This window comes from Myotis davidii, unplaced genomic scaffold, assembly GCF_000327345.1.
Source record: "Myotis davidii unplaced genomic scaffold, ASM32734v1 scaffold332, whole genome shotgun sequence".
Classification (NCBI taxonomy): Eukaryota; Metazoa; Chordata; class Mammalia; order Chiroptera; family Vespertilionidae; genus Myotis; species Myotis davidii.
The window spans coordinates 7,597,580-7,620,023 of NW_006285779.1; the positions used below are offsets into that span (position 1 = coordinate 7,597,580).

At 39.2% G+C, this 22,444-nt stretch overlaps 1 protein-coding gene across 3 annotated transcripts in view; it reads right to left on the reverse strand.

The window, feature by feature from the left end:
- Window positions 1–3,787: 3,787 nt before the first annotated feature.
- The window catches only part of CC2D2B (coiled-coil and C2 domain containing 2B), a 22,867-nt gene continuing 4,210 nt past the window's right edge, over window positions 3,788–22,444 (reverse strand). Inside the window, exons 3-10 of one of the 3 annotated variants that reach the window (XM_006756681.2) lie at window positions 21,086–21,283; window positions 18,586–18,672; window positions 17,041–17,154; window positions 15,109–15,243; window positions 14,608–14,730; window positions 9,905–9,963; window positions 7,039–7,216; window positions 3,788–5,225 (exon numbers count right to left, since the gene is read on the reverse strand). In XM_006756681.2, the coding sequence (XP_006756744.1) occupies window positions 5,037–5,225; window positions 7,039–7,216; window positions 9,905–9,963; window positions 14,608–14,730; window positions 15,109–15,243; window positions 17,041–17,154; window positions 18,586–18,672; window positions 21,086–21,283 (1,083 nt within the window). In that variant the 3' untranslated portion in view covers window positions 3,788–5,036. Of the gene's footprint in view, window positions 5,226–7,038; window positions 7,217–9,904; window positions 9,964–14,607; window positions 14,731–15,108; window positions 15,244–17,040; window positions 17,155–18,585; window positions 18,673–21,085; window positions 21,284–21,456; window positions 21,627–22,444 lie in introns of those variants that run through there. The other 2 variants (XM_015559397.1, XR_001512687.1) reach the window with 2 other exon arrangements.

Genomic DNA, 22,444 nt, shown 5'->3' on the forward strand with positions numbered 1-22,444 from the left:
TTTCCAAAATCAATGGAGGGAATATCCTCGGGTGAGGATTAACCAAAACACCACCACCAACAAACCCTTGCATCATGGATTCAGAAGGCCTCTTCTCACAGCAGTTCCTTACATCCTGTGGCTGCTTGGTGCAATTACCCGTTCCTCCATATGTGCTCTGGTCATTTCGAAAGTCCCTCAAGCGTTTTCTCTTGTCAAACTCTGCTTTTAAATTCCATCTTAAAACCTACTCCTAGAAACCTGAATAATCTCTTCCCCTTCCTTATTTCCTTTGCTTTAGAGACTCCTAAAAGCTTTGAAAGAAGATTACCTTTAGTAACCTAGTTGGTCAATCCCATAGTGGATGTCATTAACCACCTGTGGTCCTATATCAGGAAACTACCCAAGTGTGGAAACACTCCAACGTCAATTAAGGAAATGCGGCCCGGCTGGCACAGCTCGGTGGTTGAGCGTGGAGTTATGAACCAGGAAGTCACCGTTAGATTCCCCGTCAGGGCACATGCCCAGGTTGCCGGCTTGGTCCCCAGTGTGGGGCATGCAGGAGGCAGCTGATCAATGATTCTCTCTCATTGTTGATGTTTCTCTCTCTCTCTCTCTTTGAAATCAAAAAAATATATTTTTTAAAAAAATAAGGCAATGGGGGACCTAAAATGTGATGAGCTGACATCTAATCAACTGTATTTTAACCTGCTTGGTGAAATATCACAACAGAAGTGGATAGTCAACCCAGGACAGTGATCCTCATCTTTCTGAAAATGTAATTAATCTCTTTTAATATTAAAAAAATAAACCATAGAACCCTACCCCTTTTAGTTAGAATCTTTTGTTCCAAAAGTCACACAATAAAGAACTACCATAAAGTGATGAATGTATGTTACGCGAACTTGACAATGACATCATACACTTGAAGGACAGCAGCAGATATGTGAGACCATGCTTACGTGCAGAAGAGCAGGGCTGTAGGAACCAATGGCAAGACAAGGGAAACTCAGAAGCAGAAGTTGGCAGCCTAGCCCAGCATTGTCTAGGGAAAGGCTGCCCTCACCTATCTCAGTTGCAGGATTTCCCTAGAGATGAGATGGACACAGGCTGAAAGCTCCATGCTATTTATAATGGCATTTAAAGAGTACCCACCTCCTCAGGTTTCAATTCATGTGCACTATGCAACTTTATAACAATAATTTGGCTTCCCAATAACTTAAATGTCCAGGGTTTAAGAACCCTTTCAGGAAAATGGGTCACGGACTAATCATTGTGTAAATAGATAGGTTGTTTTTCATGGTTTCTATTTTGAAGATGTTATTCACTGGGAGATATTTGTTCAGAAATTTTTCTGTTTTTTGGATTTGCTTCAGATATTGTTCTGATCCTTATTTATTTTTAATATATTATTATTGATTTCAGAGAGGAAGGGAGAGGGAGAGAAATATCAATGATGGAGAGAGACTCATTGATCAGCTGGCTCCTGCACGACCGGGGATCGAGCCCAAAACTTGGGCATATGCCCTGACCGGGAATCAAACCATGACTCCCTGGTTCATAGGTCAATGCTCAACCACTGAGCCACTGCAGCTGGGCTGATTCTTATTTTATAAGAAACCTGAAACCTATTCTGTCTAGATTCCTCTATGTTCTTGGTGACTGGTTTTACAATATGTATTTTGGTGTGGGTCATTTTTCATTCATAATTCTAGGTACTCAGTGGGGCCTTTTATTCTGAGACTTACATATTCTGTTCAGGAGATTATCTGGAATTTCATAATTTTCTCTCTCCCATTTTCTTATTTCACACTCTCTGGAACTCATATGATTCATATCTTGGATGTCCTAAGCTGATCTAAATTTTTTTCTTTTTGTTTGCCTATTATTCCTTTCTTTGTCCTTTGTTCTCTTTTGGGGGAGATTTCCACAACTTTCAATACAAACACATTTTCTGGATTTTTAAAAATTGGATTTAAAGTTTCTACTATTTTCCAACAGTTCTTTTATGGTCCCAGATTTTTTTATATATAGCATTCTGTTCTTGTTACAGATATTTCTGTTATTGTAAGGATATTAAAGTTTTCTTTTAAGTCAATTTTTCTTCTCTCTGCATTCATTGTCTGTTTCATCATGGGTTTTTTTTTTTGTTATGTTTGATTCCTATATTAGAGGATTTCCTCAGATATGTGGTGATCCATGGCTGTCAGTTCAAATTTACAAGTGGGGCATTAAAAAGATGATTATAATCTCTGAGTACACGAATAGGGCTTATTGAATGACAGGATTCACTGTAAGAATCAAGGGATTCTCAGGAATCCCTAGGTTGGGAGGCCCCCACCCCAAATCTTTTCTCTTTGATAGGTCATTTCCTCCAAGCAGAACCCTCTAATTTTCTGCCAAGGTAATAGGGAGGTGGTATAAGGTAATGTCCAGAGCCTACATGGAGAAGCCCCCATCCTGAAGCTATCTAGGGGTCCACCAAGAGTCACCTTATTAGCATAAACTCAGGTGTGCTTGAAGAGACTTATTATGAATATCAGTAGATAACACCTCTCAAACCTATCACTCAGAACATTCCAAGGATTTTAGAACCCTGATTCAGGAAGTGGGGACAATTCTCATGTCAGGAACTGGGGACAAAGATCAAATATATATTTATTCTATCACAATATCACACCTCCCTAATGTGAGTAGTCCTCATTCAATAAGTTGAAGGCCTGAATGCAACAAAAAGGCTGATCCTTCTGTGAGTGAGAGGGAACTCCTCCTGCCTGATTGCTTTGAGATGGAACATAGGTCTTTTTGGATCTTTAGACTCAAACTAATATAATAGCACTTTGTGAATTTTAAGACTGCCAGCTTTCAGACTAGAAATTATACCATTGGCTGAGTCTCCACGTTGTCAACTGAAGATCTTGGGACTTCTTAGCTTCCATAATCTCGTAGCCAGTTCTTTATAATAAAAATCTCTTTATACATATACAGTCATGTGCTGCATAATGGCGTTTCAGTCAATGATGGACCACATATATTACAGTGGTCCCATATTATAATGAAGCTGAAAAATTCCTATCATCTAGTGATGTCATAGCTGTCATAATTTCCTAGTGCAACTCATTATTCACATGTTTGAGTAAACAAACCTACTGGACTGTCAGTTGTATAAAAACATAGCATAGACAATTATATACAGTACATAATACATGATATGATAATACACAACTGCATTCTGGAGTGTGTGGTACGTAAAAATGCTCTACAGTTATTTGTGGAATGATTTAAAGAACTTTAAAATTATATGTTACATTTAAAATTTATTTTTTAAATGAAAAATGGCTCATTGCAATTACACAATTTTTAGGAAAAAAATTTAGTTAAGAAACGTACAGTACACAGGTTAAAAATGCATATAACACAGAAAAAGGCCTCTATGCTTGTCTATGAACACTTTCTACCTTACTCTTAAGTGGCCTATCAATTCTATAACCATAAACAACTAATAAAATAGCTATATAAACATTCTAAGTGCCACGGAAATGAACTGCATGAATGCAGCATTTCTCTGGGAACCTCGTCTTTCCATAGGTACCATCTTGTGCTACCCAATCAAAGTGAGAGACTTGTTAATAACAAAACTTCATATATAATTTAAACACAACTGTTCCAATAAAAACAAAAAATTTAATCAGTTTTCTTGTGCATAGTTAGGTTTTAACATTGGAGTATAAGGCATTCTTTCACCCATACCCCTACATTTTTTTTAATCTCGTTTGGTCTAAAACTAATATCTCTGCCAATAAACAAGGTCTTTTCTAGCACCAGCCTATGCAGGTGTATTATGAAGAGGATATAAATTGAAGGATCCCTGAGGATGAGTTTGGGGGTCCCTGCTCTCTGCTCGTGGGAGTGTCCCAAGAAGCTCCAGTGCTCCTGCAATTCAAGAGGTGAATTTTCTCTTACCCTACCCTCATGTAAAACTACTCTCCTCAAACTTTGAAAATCTGTATCCTTTGATATTTTTAAACAAGTTGTTAGAGAACATTTAAGTAATCTGTATAAATACCCTTTCTCAATTAAACACAAAACAATAAAAAACTACCGGAAAGTACAGTGCTTCCTACTTAGATCCCTGACCACTCTTTCTCCAGGGGCTCCTAGAATCTCCATGGGCTCCTTGGGGCCACCCCTGGGAAAAGAAAGCGGCAGGAAATGTGTCAGATGCATAATGGGGAGCTGTTCACTAAGGAAAAGGGAGCCCTGAGATTTGGTACAACCACTTTCTCCCTTTTTTCATAGAATCAGGAAAGCACATTAGTTTCCTGGGAATCCCTTACACATATATGGAGATGAAAAGACTTCACATCAGTAGCATCCTAAGTTGAGAAGCCCCCAGAAGCTGACGTCAGCCCTCAACCCAACATAGCAGGTTTTCCTATTTTTCTTCACCAGTGAAATCATTCTTTGAGACAATGACCTTGGGGTTTCTATTTGAATAACTTCTACTTGGAATTGCATCAGATCCAGCATCAAACACACCAGCCTCACTTTCATTATTATAACATTCTGTAAGGCAGACCACCCTTAACAGGTCATCAGAATTACCTGGGGAGGTTGTTTAAAATACTGTAGATTCTGGAGCTCCACTCCCAGAAGTTCTGACTCAGTAGGCCTTGAGCGGGGTTTGGGAATTTGCATTTTCAACAGGGCTCTCCAGATGATTTTGATGGAGGTAATATGAGGCTCACAATTTGAGAAACACGGACTTTACAGAAAGGGGCCAGAATTGCTTCTTCCCTAGGATAAAATCCAAGGCCACCAGACTTCCGACAGGGTCTTCCTTGAAGAGGTGTCTGGTGAAGAGGTCATCTAGACTCATCCTCAAGGACTCAGGGAGTGAGTTTCCATGGTGCCCAGCTCTTTAAGTGAACCAAAAAGTGGGTTCACACTTGGCTGGACTGGAAGAGAGGTAGCAAAATCCCAAAGTACCAGAAAAGTTCTGGCTGCTTCTGGTCTGAGAGCCCAGGGTACAACTTTTCCCTTTCCCTTCTTCCTTTTCACTGTCGCCGAGTTAAAGAAGCCAAATAGACCCACACAGATAATATGTTGTTTGGGTATGGGTGAATGTATACGGCGAGAGCAAATTCTGTCTGGGGAAATTCCGAGGAGTGGATTCCAGTTTGATACATGGCATCAATCACTGTCTGTACATTAGTGTATGGCATCTGGATAGGAAATCCTGCAATCTAGACCAAAAGACAATAACATGTAAACCCACATTACAATCATGTAAGTGATTTTATGCAAAAAGATTACAGAAGCCTCAAAGAAACTGGGGTCATAAAATAATAATTTTGTGGTTGCTTACTAATTTCCAGGTACAGTGCTAAATGCTTCATATACATATTTAATCCTCAAACAACCCTATATGGTAGGTTCTATTGTAATCCCTACTTTACAGAGAGGACCAGAGCCAGGTTGTCTGCGGCCAGAGCCTGCACACTTAGCATTCCACATACTTGCCCTCTTTCTAGAATAGCAAACTGCCAACAAGGAAATCACTTGGTCTTACAAATGAGGGATTTAAGTGAGCATTTTGGAAGAATTTATTTAACACTGATTCCATTTATATTAACTGGTAACTGTGCGACAGCATTAACGGGTAATGGAACACAGACCTATGTAAAATTATCTAAGACAAATCTTAAACCTCCTTCAGGCCTCAGAGATTGTTTATGTCAGGAGGCTTTCCCTGATCCTTAAATCTGTTCACATGCTCTTTCTATATGGTTGCATAGTACACTGTCCTTCCTTAGCTTACATAATAAACTATGTTGCAATTACGTACATGTTTTCTGCTCAGTCTAGAGCCCATAGTCTCTGTGAATGTACAACCCCAGTACCTAGCACAATGCCTGGGCACATAGAATACAAGTAATGGTTAACATATACAAACATTTACTGGATGCTAGGATAAATATTACCTCACTTTGTCCTCGCCTTTGCAACCACAAATCAGATAATTATTTTTATCCCTGTCTATCTTGCCCAATGGGGTAGAAAATGTAGAGAAGTTAGATAACTTGGTCAAAGCTAGTGAGTGGTTGAGACAGGATTTGAACCCTAGCTACAGGATTTAGTGCAGGTTTATGATTGTGTATTATTAAGTAGTCAGATAATTTTACAGAGGAATTCCAGGTTTTAAACCCTGCCATATATTTAACTATATTTTGCTTATCAGTTTACTCTTTTTTTTTTTAAGCAAAACAAAACAACTTCTTCCCTATTCTTGAATAGTGACTACAGATCCTTCCCTGGCAACCTAAGTACTCAAATCCCAATGGATTCCTTTCTTTCTTCTCTCAGAGGAGCCATATTCTACGAGATGGCAGGGGGTAGAAATCTCACTCTTGGGAGGCTGGGCATTTTGAAAACCCACTGGACCAGTTCATAGGGAGGAGGAGGTAAGAGGATTCCCAGAACTAGGGGTAGGGTAGGGGAAGAAAAGGGAGGATTCTAATAATATATATCAAGTGCCCACCATGTTTGGTTATGGACTTGATGAGTTTTAGATGGCTTTTTATCATCTAGGATGATGTCAAATGTGTTGGCAAATATATAAGAGAAGTCAGGAGAGAAGCTGAGGATGTGTGTATAAATTTGAGAGTAATTTGAATATAGAAAATATTAAAGCTTGCTTGGAGTCCTCTTGCCCAGAACCAAGGTCAGGAAATCCATTCTATTATTACCATCTAGAGACCATTTTTTTTGTTTCTCAGTTGCAGGTGGTTTTCTTTTGGGCATCCATTTCCAAAGTTTGTGGTTTACATATCATACAACATAAGACTGATTCAAGGAAACGTCATGCAATGTGGCCATAGTAAGAGCTGTTCACTATATTTTACATTTCTTGGTCTATAAATAAATGCATTTTAAGGACATAGCATCTATCATCTAGGATCAAGATAGGCACTTCAGAGATATTTAAGATTACTATTACCTGGCAATTAACAACATAGATAAAACAAATGACATTAGTGTATTACATCATATACAAACCCAATAAAATTGTAATAGTCTTTCAAATTCACTCTCTTCTTCAGAGGAGACAAATCTTTCAGTGCCAAGTTCTAGCTTAGGAAGAATGTGTCGCAAAATAGAAGTACATTGTCGATTCCAACGTGTTGGCTGCTTAGGTCGCCATTCCATAATTTTACATTTTAGAGTCCTTTCAATCCTACAATGATTATATTTATGACAAATGTGAGAAGAGTTTTGTCACGTTAAACTTTTACTTAAGCATGAGGATGATATATATTTTTTTATTTAGGAGGAAACCAGACCTCTATGGCTAGGAATATCTGCATCATTCACATTATTCAAGTCTGGAAGAAGCAGGCTCTTGCTTGGCTTGGGAAGGCAAGAAGCTTCCTGGGGTATCCAGCAGTAAGATGTCAAAGGCACATCTCTTTTCCAGTTACCTACGTGTAGGCTGCTACCTGCCGGGTATGATTTGACTACCTGACTACTGGATTGACATTCTTACTCTCCAAGACCCTCCTTTGACATAAGACAGTGGGTTTCCAAGAGACTGCCTTTACAAAAATTCAGACATCTGGTCTGGGTCAATGTTAGCAGGATATGTTTCTTAGATCGGTTAATTGAGTAAGCAGAGTTGGGAGGAAATGAGTCACTGGATTGGTAAGTATGATGATCAGTTTCCCCAAAACAATGTACACTCCATAAGGGTGGGGATTTTTGCCTGTATACCCCGCCCCCAAAACAATGCCTGGTGATGAACTGTTCCAGGAAGGGAGAGAGGTGGGGTACAGTGTGGGCTGATTGATGTGGCCCTCCTGGGAAGCCTGTCCTCTGTGTAGAACCAGTGTATGCTACAGAAGAAGCTGCTGGGAGTCCCCTCTTGGCTGAGTCTTCAGTGTAACTAAGTAGTTTTGAGTTTACTAACTCATTAGTGGCTAGGCATCAGAATCACCTGTAGAACTTTATCAAAATGTTTCACCTCCAGATATGGATTCAATAGGTCTGGTCTGGGACCCTGACATCTATATATTTAAATAGTTCAGGACGCAATTCTGATGAAAACCAGAAGTTGGAAACCATTTCCCAATTGCATTTCTTCCTTTTTTTTTTTTGTTAAGAATTAGAAAAGAAAGAAAAAAAAAAGAATTAGAAAAGAAGGGGGGGATATGCGGTGGTAGTAAAAGAAGAGAGTGTCAAAATGGTTTGTGTCATGTTCTGTTTTGATTAGTTGGCAGTGGATAACATGCCAGCCTGCTATGTCAGCATGAGTCACTGGAGACAGTCAGATCTAGAAGCTTCTGACACAGCTGGAGTAGGAAAGGCCTGCTGCAAAGATTGTGGCCCTCTGGGCTTGACTGAACAACAACTTAGGGTGTGTGTGTGTGCGTGTGTGTGTGTGTGTGTGTGTAAGGGCAAGAGTCTAGGAGAGACGATACTGATGTTTCTACCACCCACTTTGGATATTTTTACCAAGTTGTGGGCCATGTACCGTCATGTCCTTTCAAGAAGTATTAGCTAGGCAGTGGTTCTCAACCTTCTGGCCCTTTAAATACAGTTCCTCATGTTGTGACCCACCCATAAAATTATTTTCGTTGCTACTTCATAACTGTAATGTTGCTACTGTTATGAATCGTAATGTAAATATCTGATATGCAGGATGGTCTTAGGTGACCCCTGTGAAAGGGTCGTTGAACCGCCAAAGGGGTCGCGACCCACAGGCTGAGGACTGCTGAGCTAGAGCATTATTACTACAGGCTCAACAGGTGTCTGTGTTGAGAACTTCCCAACAGTAGCCTACAGTATTTATCAGAGGCAACCATTTTTAACTTTGCCTGTCATTTCAAGGAGCATCTGGGATGGCAGAGGAGTTGACTCAATGGAAATAATTATTACAATCTCCATTTCATGCTTCTGTGGCTAAATCTAATCGGTATTTGGAGAGACTGGTTTAGAGTGTAACGGAGTGAAATGCTAAACTTCTCTGACTCCATCGTGTTCAAGCCTGCCGTGTTCTTGCATATAGACATGCTAATCATGAGAGGAATTCTGCTTGCAGCTTGAGTTTTTACAAAAACAGCCCCTTGCCAGAGGTGCCTCTCCAGTAGAGATAGGGGAAATGTGTACAAAAATAATGATTGTTTATTAAACATTTGCAGGAGCCTCAAGACCAGATTCATCAGCTGGGGTCAATAGTCTGGGAACAAAGAGATTTAGACATTTTTTAGTCTTCCTCAGACTCCTGCTGGTACCCAGATGTCTGCAGTTGGTTGTCAACCACCTCTTGCCTCTCCCATTTCCCCTTCTTTTGACATAAAAGAAGCCTGAACTCTGTACTTTCTTAAAATGGATTTGAGAAACTACTAGGGTTCCCATCTTCTCGGTTGGCATCTTCTCTCTCAATCAATAAACCTTTCTTTACTCCAAACTCTGACAATTTTAGTTTTGGCTTTTTGAAGTGTTCAGCATTTGATCTATGGACCAGTAACAAGAAGACTATAAGGTGGCTGAATGAGCCCGGATGGTGTGGCTCAGTGGTTGAGCACCAACCTATGAAACAGGAAGTCACAGTTTGATTGCTGATCAGGGCATATACTGGGTTGCAGGCTTGGTCCCCAGTGGGAGGCATGTAGGAGGCAGCCAAACATCTCATCATTGGTGTTTCTATCACTCTCTCTCCCTCTCTCTTCCCTTCCTCTCTGAAATCAATAAAAAAATATATTTTTTTAAAAGGTGGCTGAGGGAGTATTTAAGGTCTTACTATTCAACATATGTTGTTAGTTTGGCTCAAATAAACTCTAATAAAAAATTTTTTTTAAAAAAAGGTGGCTGAATGAGAGATTAGGGAGAAAACCTGGTAATCCCAATGTAATTTTACAGAACATACCTGTTCTTCAGATCATCTACCATGGTTTTGTTAGTATCAGAATAAATGATTTCTTCAGGCTGAAATAAAGACAACTGAAAGTTAGAGAAGATTCTAGGGAGACCAATTTTCCATCACAGTCACATCTGTAGTGCTAACTATAAGGACAGGGAACCCAAACCTCTCTCATGTGTTGAAAAGCCAGAATCACAGAGGCACAAAGGTAACATAGATCACAGTGTTTTCTTTGATTTTGTAACTACTTCACCAGAACATAGGAGGGGAGATGGATTCACAAAATAGGTTATTCATGGGTAAGACAAATCTGCTGCCCCCATTCATTTATTCCAACAAGCATTTGGCATGATTATTACTGAAAATCTTTGGCAGCTGCACAGGTATCTTCCAGTTATTAACTGTGACCTTGGTGAAGTTACTTAAGCTGTCTGAGTTTCAGTCACCATGTCTTTTTTAAAATTTTATTTAAAATCACTTTAAAATTTATTATTTATTAAATTGATTGGGGTGATATGGTCAATATAAACATATAGAGTTCATGTGTGGATTTCTATGTTACAAATCTGTATATAGTACTGTGTGGCCACCACCCAAAGTCAAATCTTCTCCTGTCACCTCATATTAGGACCCTCTTCTTTAAAAGAGGGACAATAATAGTTCCTACTTCTCTGGGGGTTTGTGACAATTTTAAAATAAAGTAATACATGTAAAACCTGGCACACATTGCTCAATAAATATCAGATATTATTATCAGTCCTTTAACATGGTTTATCATCTTTATTCTTTGTGTATTTGCTTCTTTCACCTGGCAAGAGCACACACACACACACACACACACAGAGTCCATTTCAATCTCCCGTTTCCAAACCTTTCCTCAGGCGCCCCACCTATAGCAGAGAGCAATGCTCCACCATGTTTCCCCCGACAGTAGGATTTGCAGGGAGGAGGGCAGGATTTCTCAAGTGTACCCGACCCCCATCCTAAACCCAGCTCTCCCCTCCCTGCAGGGCTCACAGGAATTAGAGGAAAGTGCTGAATTCACAGTTTTTACTTTGGGTATTTCTGAGCTGAGGCATGGAGGCAGATGGAGAGACAGGAACAGATGTTTCTCCCTCATGAGTGGAATGAAGGTTGTGATTTAAAAAGGGGGCAACACTTGTTAGGCCTCTAGGTCCTAGAAAATTTCAGGAGTGATTTGAGAAGGCTCAGTCTGTCAGGTGATGATCGGAATTAGAGATTCCGATTCTCTGCCCCCACCTCAGACCCCCTGAATCAGAAACTCTGAGGCTAAGGCCCAGCAATTCGTGTTTCAACAAGCCCTCCAGTGGTTCTGGTGCCTGCCATGGTTGGAGAACCACTAAATGAGGAAACAGGGAGGAACATGGCAGGAGATGGGAGAGAAGTATGAAATCCAGCATCACCTTGCAGGGGCCACCAACTATTCCAGACAGGACAGGGCCTGAATTCCCTGATTGCTGTCACCAACCATGTCCCCTCCAACCCATGTCCCTCTCCCCACCCCCTCCCTCCCTCTTTCCCAACCCCCAATCCAGGCAATTTATGGATTAGTTAGGTCCCCTTCAGGCCTGAGAAGAGGCCTGGGTTACATTGACTTGACACATTTATGGGTGTTAATCCACTTTCTTTTTCTGGCAAAGACCCCTTTCTTTCAGTGAATTCACATCGTTAAAACTTCAAGAAGACTTTCTTGTTAACTCATCTCTCAACCCCCACATTCTCATTATGCACACTCAAATTTGTGTTCTCTATTGTGATAATAAACATAGTGTTCACTATAGATAGGAGTATTGTGATGTGTGGTAAGGCAGAAGATCAAGGGCAAGAAATCAGTAGAGATTTAGGCAACTATGAGTTTTACATTTATCGATTCAACTTGGCAAAAGGTTTAGATTCCTCCCTGAGGCAGAGTGGCTTTTAAAAGCACATGATTATGGCAGCCCTTGCCTTGGTAATGTTAGTTTCTGATTGCCCTGAGGATAAAGGCCCAAATCCCTACCAGGACTCCGCTCACCCCAGAGCTCCTCTCTGCTCGCTCCCTGGCAGCAGCCAAGCTGGCCTTTCAGCTCCCTGACTGACAGCGCCTAGCTACTGCACCTCTTCATGCCTGCTGTTCCTGCTCTCTGCGGGGACCATTCTCTTCCCTGACGGTTCTAGGCCAGCTCCTGCTCCCCCTTCCTCACTGTGCTGATCATCACCCCCGCCCCGCCCCCGCCCCCTAGGAAGCCCCTGCACCTCTCCTTCCCATCAGGCCCCCTGCTATATGCCTTCCAACCCACATTTCTGTGATAGCACTTATCACTCTGCACCGAAAGTGCTCGTTTCCTGCTGTTTCTTTCTCTAGAACACGCGTCCCAAGAGACATTTCTCCCTGTGGTAGCCATACCTAACATACGCTGGTTCATAGCAGGCATTCAATAAATATTACCTGAATGAATAATGGAACGATAAATAGTAAACAAACAAAAAACCACCTCATCTCTAAATATATCATTCTCTCCTAGAAGACAATAATGCCTCACTCACAGCCTTGCGATGGGAAAAGCAAGATATGGCCTGTGGACGCTGTAAATGTGGTTTTCTCAAGAGAGATAAGCACATTTCCCCTCTTTAAAATAACTTTATAAACGGGAAATATATAAATATATGTGTATTTATACATATATACATATATAAAGCATATAAATATATGCTTGTAGCTGCATGGAGAATGTTTAGAAGGATGCACATGGGAAAAAGATGTGGAAAAGGAGAGAAATTCGTCTCTCTTTTTTTAATTTGTTTTTTAATCTTCACTCGAGAGTATTTTTCCGTTGATTTTTAGAGAGAGTGGAAGAGAGAGGGAAAGACAGAGAGAAATATTGATGTGAGAGAAACACATCAATAGGTTGCCTCCTGCACGCCTCCAACCAGGGCCTAGGTGCAGGGGTGGGCAAACTTTTTGACTCAAGGGCCACAATGGGTTCTTAAACGGACTGGAGGGCCGGAACAAAAGCATGGATGGAGTGTTTGTGTGAACTAATATCAATTCAAAGTAAACATCATTACATAAAAGGGTACGGTCTTTTTTTTCAATAGTTTTATTCATTTCAAACGGGCCGCATCCGGCCCGCGGGCCGTAGTTTGCCCATGGCTGGCTAGGGCCTAGGACAGGGAGGAGCCTGCAACCAAGGTACGTGCCCTTGACTGGAATTAAACCCAGAGCCCTTCGATGCACAGGCTGAGTTTTATTCACTGAGCCAAACCAGCTCGGGTAAAACTCATCACTTTGTATGCTTTGGTACTATTTGATCTTTTCCCCCAAACGACCATGCATTCTTTCTGATATTGTAAACTGTCTCAAATATACAGACAAGCACAGAGACTAATGTAATCTACATCCACACAACATACCTACAACCTAGTTTTATATAATCTTTTGCATTCCCTCATTTGATTTAGATTTTTCAAAAAGAGGTAAAACAGTACAGATAAACTTGAAGTACTCTGTGTACCTCTCTTTGATTTCATTCCTTTCTTATTTCCCCAAAAGTAACCTTTAAATTAAATTTGGTGTTTATCTTTCATAAAAATGCTTTTATACTACTACTACATATATATACATAAATAACAATTTTCAAACTTCAGGTAAATGGCTTTGTATTGTATGTGTCCTTTGACATCTTCTCTATTTTGCTTAATATTACATCTTTAATATTCATTCATGATGTACATGGCTCTGAGTCAGTGGTTCTGGTTGCACACTGGAATCACCTGGGAGCTTTACATAATACTGATGTGCGGGTTCTACCCTCCCTCGGAGATCCTGATGCAATGAATGTACGGTCAAGTTGGGAACTATTGTAAATTGGTTCATACATTCTTTTCCTGCTGTACAGAAGTTTTCATAGTATGAATACTTCACAACTCATATAGTGATTTTCTAGTTGATGAATTGTTTCCTTTTTTTCTATTTCAAGCAATTCTGTAATGAACACTGTTGTGCTTGTCTCCCTGATAAGTTCCTATAGGGTATATATTTAGAAGTTGAATTGGAGCAATCAAGGGTTGAGCATCTTCAACTTTACAGATATCATAATGCTTTCTAAACTGCTTGGGGTAATGTATGCTCGCACCACTTCTCTGCCCCATTGCCAGCACTTGGTATGGTCACACTTAAAAATATTTTTGTCAAATTTATGCATGTTTTAAATTGTATTTCCTTGGTTATGGGCAAGGTAGAGCATTCAAGTTTCTGCTTCTATAAAATGTCTTCTGCCTATTGCTCTTTATCTCATCTCCCTCTCTCCCCCTGGGCTCATAACTCGTAGTTTTTGGATTTTTCACTTGCCTGCAGCCTGCCATACCATGACCCTCAACCCTCAAACAGCTGTAGAGATGGACTTTGGGATACTGAGTATAAAGGGACACTGGGTATGTCACAGGTGTACTGGCTGACCCATTTGGTGATTGAGTCAGTTCCTGAACTTAGGTCTGTGCTTTGGTCTGCCTCCAAGGCTTAGACAGTGAGTCTGCCACTTTCCTTCCCATTTTTTCAAGATGGATGGCAGGGAAAACTAGATTTTATTAATATTGCCAAATGAGTCAATAAACAATCAGCTATATAAACATAACAAGAGCGTCACAACTAGTAAAGATTAGAACCAAGGGTAACTTTGATACTGACACACCTGGAAAAATATGTTTACCTGTATGCTTTGTATTTGTGTCCCTTGCAAATTTTTTGGCAGCAGCTGTTTCCAGAAACTTTCCTTTGAATAGTCAAAATATACAGCCATTGGTGTACTATTTTGTTGAATATTAAACCAGACCTATTAAAACATTAACATAAAATCAGCACAGACCCCTGGGAGCCCAAAGCCCATGGCTGGTTAGGTGAAGCAAAATTTTACAGCCCTGCTACCCAATGAAGTGGCAGAAGCCAAGGGAGATTCTGAGGTAGAAGTTAAAGACATGCCAGGCTTACATGAGCATTAGACTGCTCACTGGTTCTCAACACTGGAGGCACTACAGAATTATAGGGTGGAAGCTTTAGGGATAAAATATTTTCTTGGCCCCACAACCCAGGGATTCTAATTAAACTTTTATATATTTTCAAAGTTCTTCACATGATTCCAATGGATAGGGTGGAGGATCACTGATTTGACTCAAGGAGATAGCTCAGAGTAAGATTTCTCCCCATTACTTACATTTCCATCATCAAACAAACAGTCTACACTTTGTAAAGGACAAAATGGGTCAAACTGCCTATGACATTGACCAGTTAATGGATTCCAAAGCAAATATTCATCAGTTTCATGAGTTAATACATAAGCTACACGCCCCTGTATGAGGAAAAGAAGGTAAAGTCATTTGGTTGAGTAATTAACATACTTTTTAATGTGAAAATTACTATGTAAGCATGTGACCTTGTTGATTTCTGAAAGCGTTTTCCAGGGCTTTTACAATTTTTTGGAAAGGAAAGAAGCCAGAGCTCCAAAAATCCTTAGGCCCAGGCTGGCATGAGGATGCAAATGACAGGACTTCTGAGCCAGTGCTGCCCTGTATGGTCCTGCAGGAGTTCCCTCACAGCGATTTCCCAACAGCTGGTCCGAAAGTATATGGGGGTTGGGACACTGTTGTCTAATTCACACGATGGTGCTATATGAACCAGCCCTGCTTTGAGTAGAATATACTTAGGAGACTAGGGGTGAACACCAAGCAGAGTTAGGGAATAGAAACTGGCCTAAGGCTCTCAAAAAGCCAAGTGAAGTAAAAAAGCCACTAAATTAATTTTGAGAACAAGATCAGGAAACCATTTGAAGAATAAAAGTCATTATGTTACGATATTTCTCTGCACATACCTTTTGAAGTGACAATATTTCTTAGCAAAGAATAAAAATTTCAGGTAATAATAATGACTATTTGCCATTTATTGAGTATTTGTGTGCATCAAATAATCTACTCAGCATTAACACTAATTTTCTTGTTTTGATTCACTCCAAATTCTGTGAGGTAGGGATGATGATTATACTATTTTTCAGATAAAAAAATCAGAGGTTAAGGAGCTTGTCTAGGGGAACAGTAGTGGTATTATTCCTGTTTTGGAAAGAGATAACTGAACCTCAGAAAGTAGCAAAGGATGAGATCTCACACTTAGTAAATGGCATTACTGGGTTTTAAAACCCTCTCTGACCAGCCCCCCAAACCCATACTCTTAACACTGCGCTGTATAGCCTTGTTTCCCTGACTTCAAAGCTCTTGTTCTTTATGACAGTGTGCGTCTCCTTTACAGTGAAGAGGAGGCTTCACCTCAACCACAGAGCTGAGAGGTGCCACCCAGGATATTGACTCAGGTCTAAAAGCAATCGTTGGTTGAAATACTGTTTATTGTTTGTTGCCATCTAGCGGCACTTAGAGCAACAACAGGAACATATGGGGAAATTACCAATAGGCTTTTAGCTAACACAATCGTGACACAGAAACAAGCTGTCAAGGAAATATAGAGAACTATATGATCATGAAAAAACAAAACAAAACCAACAACCATAAAACAAGACTGGAAATTTTGACACTGATGAATATATTCAGCTTGAAGTAGAAACAGTTAGAATGAAGACAGCTTTCTGGAGGTATGAATACCGTATATAATTAAGTTGTTAAAATTTCAGATATGAACATGAATTTCTGGTCTATTTGTACAAGTAAAAACTGAGCAATGGAGAATAGGGAGATGTATTTCTTAAGGATCTTAAAATATAATATTAGAAACATCTGAAGATAATGGTGATGACAGTGGTTAACAACCACTACAACTACTGCTACATCACCACCATCACCGCTACTAAGCACTCACCATGAGTAAGTGCTCTCCCAATGCTATATATTTACTATGTGATTTCATATTTCTAGTAACCCCATGAAGTAGTACCATTATTAGAGGAGAAAAACAAAAGGAAGTCATCCTTTACACTGTATAACTTTTGATGAACCAACGTTATCCTCTTAAATAATTGCTTGCCCACAAAATCCCTTAATTAGCTTGTGAAAAGATGAAAAACTGGGGCTGCAGTCTTTTAAACTTGCAGCTGATAGCTAATTCTTTTTACTTACACTATTTAAATATTAACTCCAGCACTCACTTCTAAAATTGAGGTTCCTAGGAGGACCAAAGCTTTCTTTCCGAAGTACAAAAAGAAATTACAGAGAAGTATGGCATGCTCCTCCTTATTCCCAATAGCCAAACTGATGCAGCGCTAAGGCAAAACAAAAGTAACAAGAACAACAACAAAAAAGTGAGGGAGAGAAAGCTAAGTAACGTAATTAATACTAGGACAACTGCAAAGCTGAAAGTTCCGGCACCATTTGCCTGATAAAACACTAGGGCCCTGGTCGGCAAACTGCAGCTCTCGAGCCACATGCGGCTCTTTGCCCCTTGAGTGTGGCTCTTCCACAAAATACCACGTGCGGGCGCGCACATAAAATGCGATTGAAATTTTGTGGCCCATGTGCATGTGGCTCGCGAGCCGCAGTTTGCCAGGGCCACAATGGGCATTAGGAGGAGAGAACGTTAACTTGGAACATAGGGGCAAGGAGTACTTGGTAGTATTTGCTTGAATAGTTATTTTTAGTTACATTAGAGGCTCTCTTTCAATGTTCTTCAGGATCATAATATCCCTGAACACATTCTGATTAGTTCAAAGAGTCTCAGGAGAGTCGAGTTAATGACACCTCTTTGAGTTCTACCAGGTTGGAATCACTGAGTCACTAGGACCACATGCTTGTGTCTCCCTGGTTATCACTAAGCCAAAGACAGAGTAACCTACCTATGAAGTTAACCCTGTGCCCCCTAAATCAAATTCAGCTCAAATCTAGCCCCTAAAACATTCTAGGTATGCTCTAGGACTATCAGTTCCAGATGGAAAGTGCCTCTCTCTTAGGCTCCCATTGTACTAATATTTTCCACTTAAAATATTTACGGAATGCTTGTGAAATTTAAAGCAGTGTATAAATGATAAATATAAAAATAAATAAGAATAAAGTCTTCTTGTTAACTCAAGGAGATTAACTTGGGATGTATATGTACAGAGTATGGATGTTGGGTCAATCTAAAAGCAACTAAATATTATGTAAGATGGAATAGAAGAAGTGCTCTAAGGTTGCCAGATTTTGAGGGGAAAATAGAAAGCCCAACTCTAAATTTGAATTTCAGATAAACAAATATTTTAGTATAAATACACCCCCAAAATTGCATGGCGCTTGTATTTTAGTTGGCGAGCAATCTAAGGAGAACTTTAATCCAGGTGCTAAGAAACAGCATTGCTATACAAGCTCTTCATTCAGATGTGGGGAGACTCGGAAACCTGGCAAGTAGTGGCATTTGCCCTAGACATCAGGATCCATAGTGACAAGCCATATTTATCTCTTGAGACTGTCATAATATTGTACTCCAGAAATTTCAATTCAATCAAAATATTCATGAGCTACCACTTGTAACACTGAGTAAGATTTTTGGTTTTTCAGAATTATTTCTGTAAGTTGTTACTAGAACTGAAAATTATTTATTAAATTATCAAATGATTTCAAATTTCATAAGGCAAAATACTACATATAATAAACAGGTTTCTTTAAGAGGAAAAACAAATAAGGAATACTATAAATTTTAATTATAAAATGTCATTTGTTACCTCTGATGTCATCCATATATCAAAACCATCATTTTCATCCAGGTCAGGCATAAGAGGAATCAAAGATACAAAATGAGCAATGAGGTCCTAGAATAATATTAAATAATATTTACTGAGTGCATACTGTATGCCCACCATAATGCTTTCTATGCATTATCATTACATTTAGTGTATTTTATGAAATAAATACTATTATTATTTTTGTTTTACAGAAGAGGCTAGGGCAGGGGTGGGCAAACGTTTTGACTCGAGGGCCACAATGGGTTCTTAAACTGGACCGGAGGGCCGGAACAAAAGCATGGATGGAGTGTTTGTGTGAGCTAATATAAATTCAAAGTAAACATCATTACATAAAAGGGTATGGTCTTTTTTTTTTTTAGTTTTATTCATTTCAAACGGGCCGGATCCGGCCTGCAGGCCATAGTTTGCCCACGGCTGGGCTAGGGTAACTTGCTCAGAGTCACACAGCTAACATTATATGTGGGGTCTCTAGGAATAAGCCCAAATTGGCCTGACTCCAGAGTGTGCCTGTTAACCATTGCATTTCACTGTAATAAATTCTTACAATTTCAAACATGACACATTACATATATACTTTAGAATATAACTGTTAAAATTGAAAAAATATGCTGAAGAATAGCATAAGTTTGATTTGCTTTCAGGTTCAAAATCAGAATTATTTTAATTAATATAAGCTGTTATGAGCTGCTGTAGCAGGAAGATATTGGTATAGTCTGCTTCCTCAAGCAACAGAAATTATACTGTTAATTATCTCCCCCCGCCCCGGCCCCCCGGACTAGAGAGACAAGGATTCAGTCTTTTAAAGTCGTAGAAGAGAAAAAGATACAAATAAATAATGAGTTAACAGAGAAAATTCACTAACATTTTCTTTAATTTACAATAGCCACCATTTATGATCTATTATCACCTCCTATACCCTAATGGTTCATAGTCTGTGACAAGCAAAGGAGCTAGGATTTACATATTTTAAAAAATATACACATATGCCCTAGCAGTGCTCTTTCTTTGGTTAGAGCGTTGGCCCCAAGGACTGAAGGGTTCTGGTTTGATTCCAGTCAAGTGCACATACCTGGGTTGCAGGCTCCATCCCCGGCCCTGGAAGGGGCACATGCAGGAGAGGCGACCAATCAATGTGTCTCTCTCACATCGATGTTTCTCTCTGTCTCTACCCCTCCCATCCTCCTAAAAATCCATGGAAAAAATATCCTTGAGTAAGGATTAACAAAAATAAATAAATAAAAGCACACACAAATATTGTCTTTGCAGTATATCTAAGAGCACTCTTTGGACTCTGGGTGTCAGGAAACATAGGAAGGAAGAAACTCAGGATGGAAAAGCAGAGTGTAATAAAAGGCAACCTAAATTAGAAATTTTATTTTAGCTTACAGAGTCTAGCTAAGGGAGTTTTATACTGGTCAAATAAATATTCTGCGGAGAGCCAATTGACTCAATCCAACCACAATAAACAAAAGGTATGATTTTTCATACATGCCTTTTAATCAAAGCTTACTTTTTTCTTAAAAGGGAGACTTATACTTCTGGCTTCTTATTTTCCTTTCTCAAAGTGGAAGAAGCTATATCCTCTTTCACATCTATAATGAATAAATCTTCATTTTATATAAAATTAAATGTTGAATATATTTCTCTTTTGTCAGCTGGTAAACAGATGGGCATAAGTCACAAGGGGGTGGGGTGGAAAGTGTTATGTTCACAGTTTATATAGAATAATATAGTTTTCTTCATTCCCACAAACAATGAGAAGCAATCCTTAGAAGAACACAATCCCTTTTGGTACATAACTTTTTATTTTGCCTCAAAGTCAAAGAAATTTTTGTGACATTTTTCCAAGTTTGATAGGAAAGTTGTGAAACTAGTATGGTCACGTGAAGTGGTGTAGCAACAGTGCCCCTCTAGTCCAAGTGGGCAGAAATAAAGGGGGGCAGAGAGGTCTTTCATCTGGGGCTCAGGAGGACACATTGCAACATAGATGGTTTTTCTCTCATGAGCTATCTTTGGGGTTTTTGTGTTGTTCTTTTTTTACATACATTTTTATTGATTTCAGAAAGAAAGGGAGAGAGAGAGAGAGGAACATCAATGATGTGAGAGAATCATTAATTGGCTGCCTCCTACACACTGCACACTGGGAATCGAGCCTGCAACCCGGACATGTGCCCTGACCAGGAATTGACTCCTGGTTCATAGGTCGATGCTCAACCACTGAACCATAATGGCTGGGCTGAAACTGTCTTTGAAGGCAAAACAATTTTAGTAACAAACTTATCCTAAAAATTAATATTAAAAAATAAACAAGTTTAAAAATATAAATTTGGAGTGATAAAAATGCCTAAAATTTACTCTGGAGATGGTTGCACAATTCTGGGAAGATACTAAAAATCATTGAATTGAACACTTTAGATGGGTTAATTATATGGTACGTGATTTACATCTTAATAAAACGACTAAAATAAACATAACTTACAAGTGTTGCACTGGAATCACGAAGAAATATATCCAGGAGTTGTTGAGGTGGATTTAATGCCTTGATATATCTTGTTACTAAGATTTGTATCCCATCATGATTAAAAACAGTTGTTGTGATTCTTCGGTTGGGAAATACTGCCTTACAATTTTTTGCAAAAATGTGTGCTCTCTCCAAAACATCTACTTGATCTGAAAACTAAAATCAAGTTTAAAATATTTCAATATTGTACCATACATATTGTTCCCACAGGGAAATATTAAGAACCAATATTTGTTTTTTTGCTAGCTTTGAAATTATTGTTATTGGTTTTTAAAATACTTTACACTTCTTTGATAGTATATATAAAAATAATTCAAAGTAAAACATACCTTGTCTAGTTCTGGATTACAGGTGACATATGATATTTGAGGTTCAATGGTAGCAAAAATATTTAAAAAGGTACATTCTTTTAAATTCTGCCCATTATGATCTTCTTTAGGAGATGTAGAAGTCTTACTCCAAGTATACCCAAGCAAAACTGGTGGAATGTTTACTTGGAATGTTCCATTAATCTGAAAGGATATATCAATATAATAGATTCTGCACGATGAAAATAAACACCAGTCAAATATACTACAGCCCAGCTCAGTCTTCTCCAGAGGAGGAAACAGGCTTGCATGCGTATGTGCTGGTTCTACTAATATGTACTTGTACAAGGATGATCAGGTTCTCCATGGTGATCTGTTCACGGACACCCTTGACATTCTGAGTCCCAGTCTAGTATGTACTATGCAAAGAGGGCAGGAGTAAGAAAGGGATGAAATGAGGAAGTTACTGTATCAGAGTATTAAAAACTCTAAAAAAATCTAATTCAGGCTCAGAGAAAATGCTAAAAGACAATGTTACATTTTTCATTGGGTCTAGAAAGAGAAAAAACCTATAGGTCCACAGGAGGAGGGAGGGTGTGTGTGTGTGTGTGTGTGTGTGTGTGTGTGTGTGTGTGTAGAGGAGCTAATTTACAATCATAATAACTAATAATCATAGTTAATAGTTATTGACTATGTGCAAGGCACTGTGCCAAGTGTTTGATATAGATGACATCAGTCAATGAGATAGATATAGCTCTTCTCAAAACTGCCTGGTACTGGCACAAGAATAGGCATATAGATCAATGGAATAGAATAGAGAGCCCAGAAATTGACCCGAACCAATATGCTCAATTAATATTCGACAAAGGAGGCAAGAACACACAATGGAGCCAAGATAGTCTCTTCAATAAATGGTGGTGGGAAAATTGGACAGACACATGCCAAAAAATGAAACTACACCACCAACTTATACAATGCACAAAAATAAACTCAAAATGATTAAAGACTT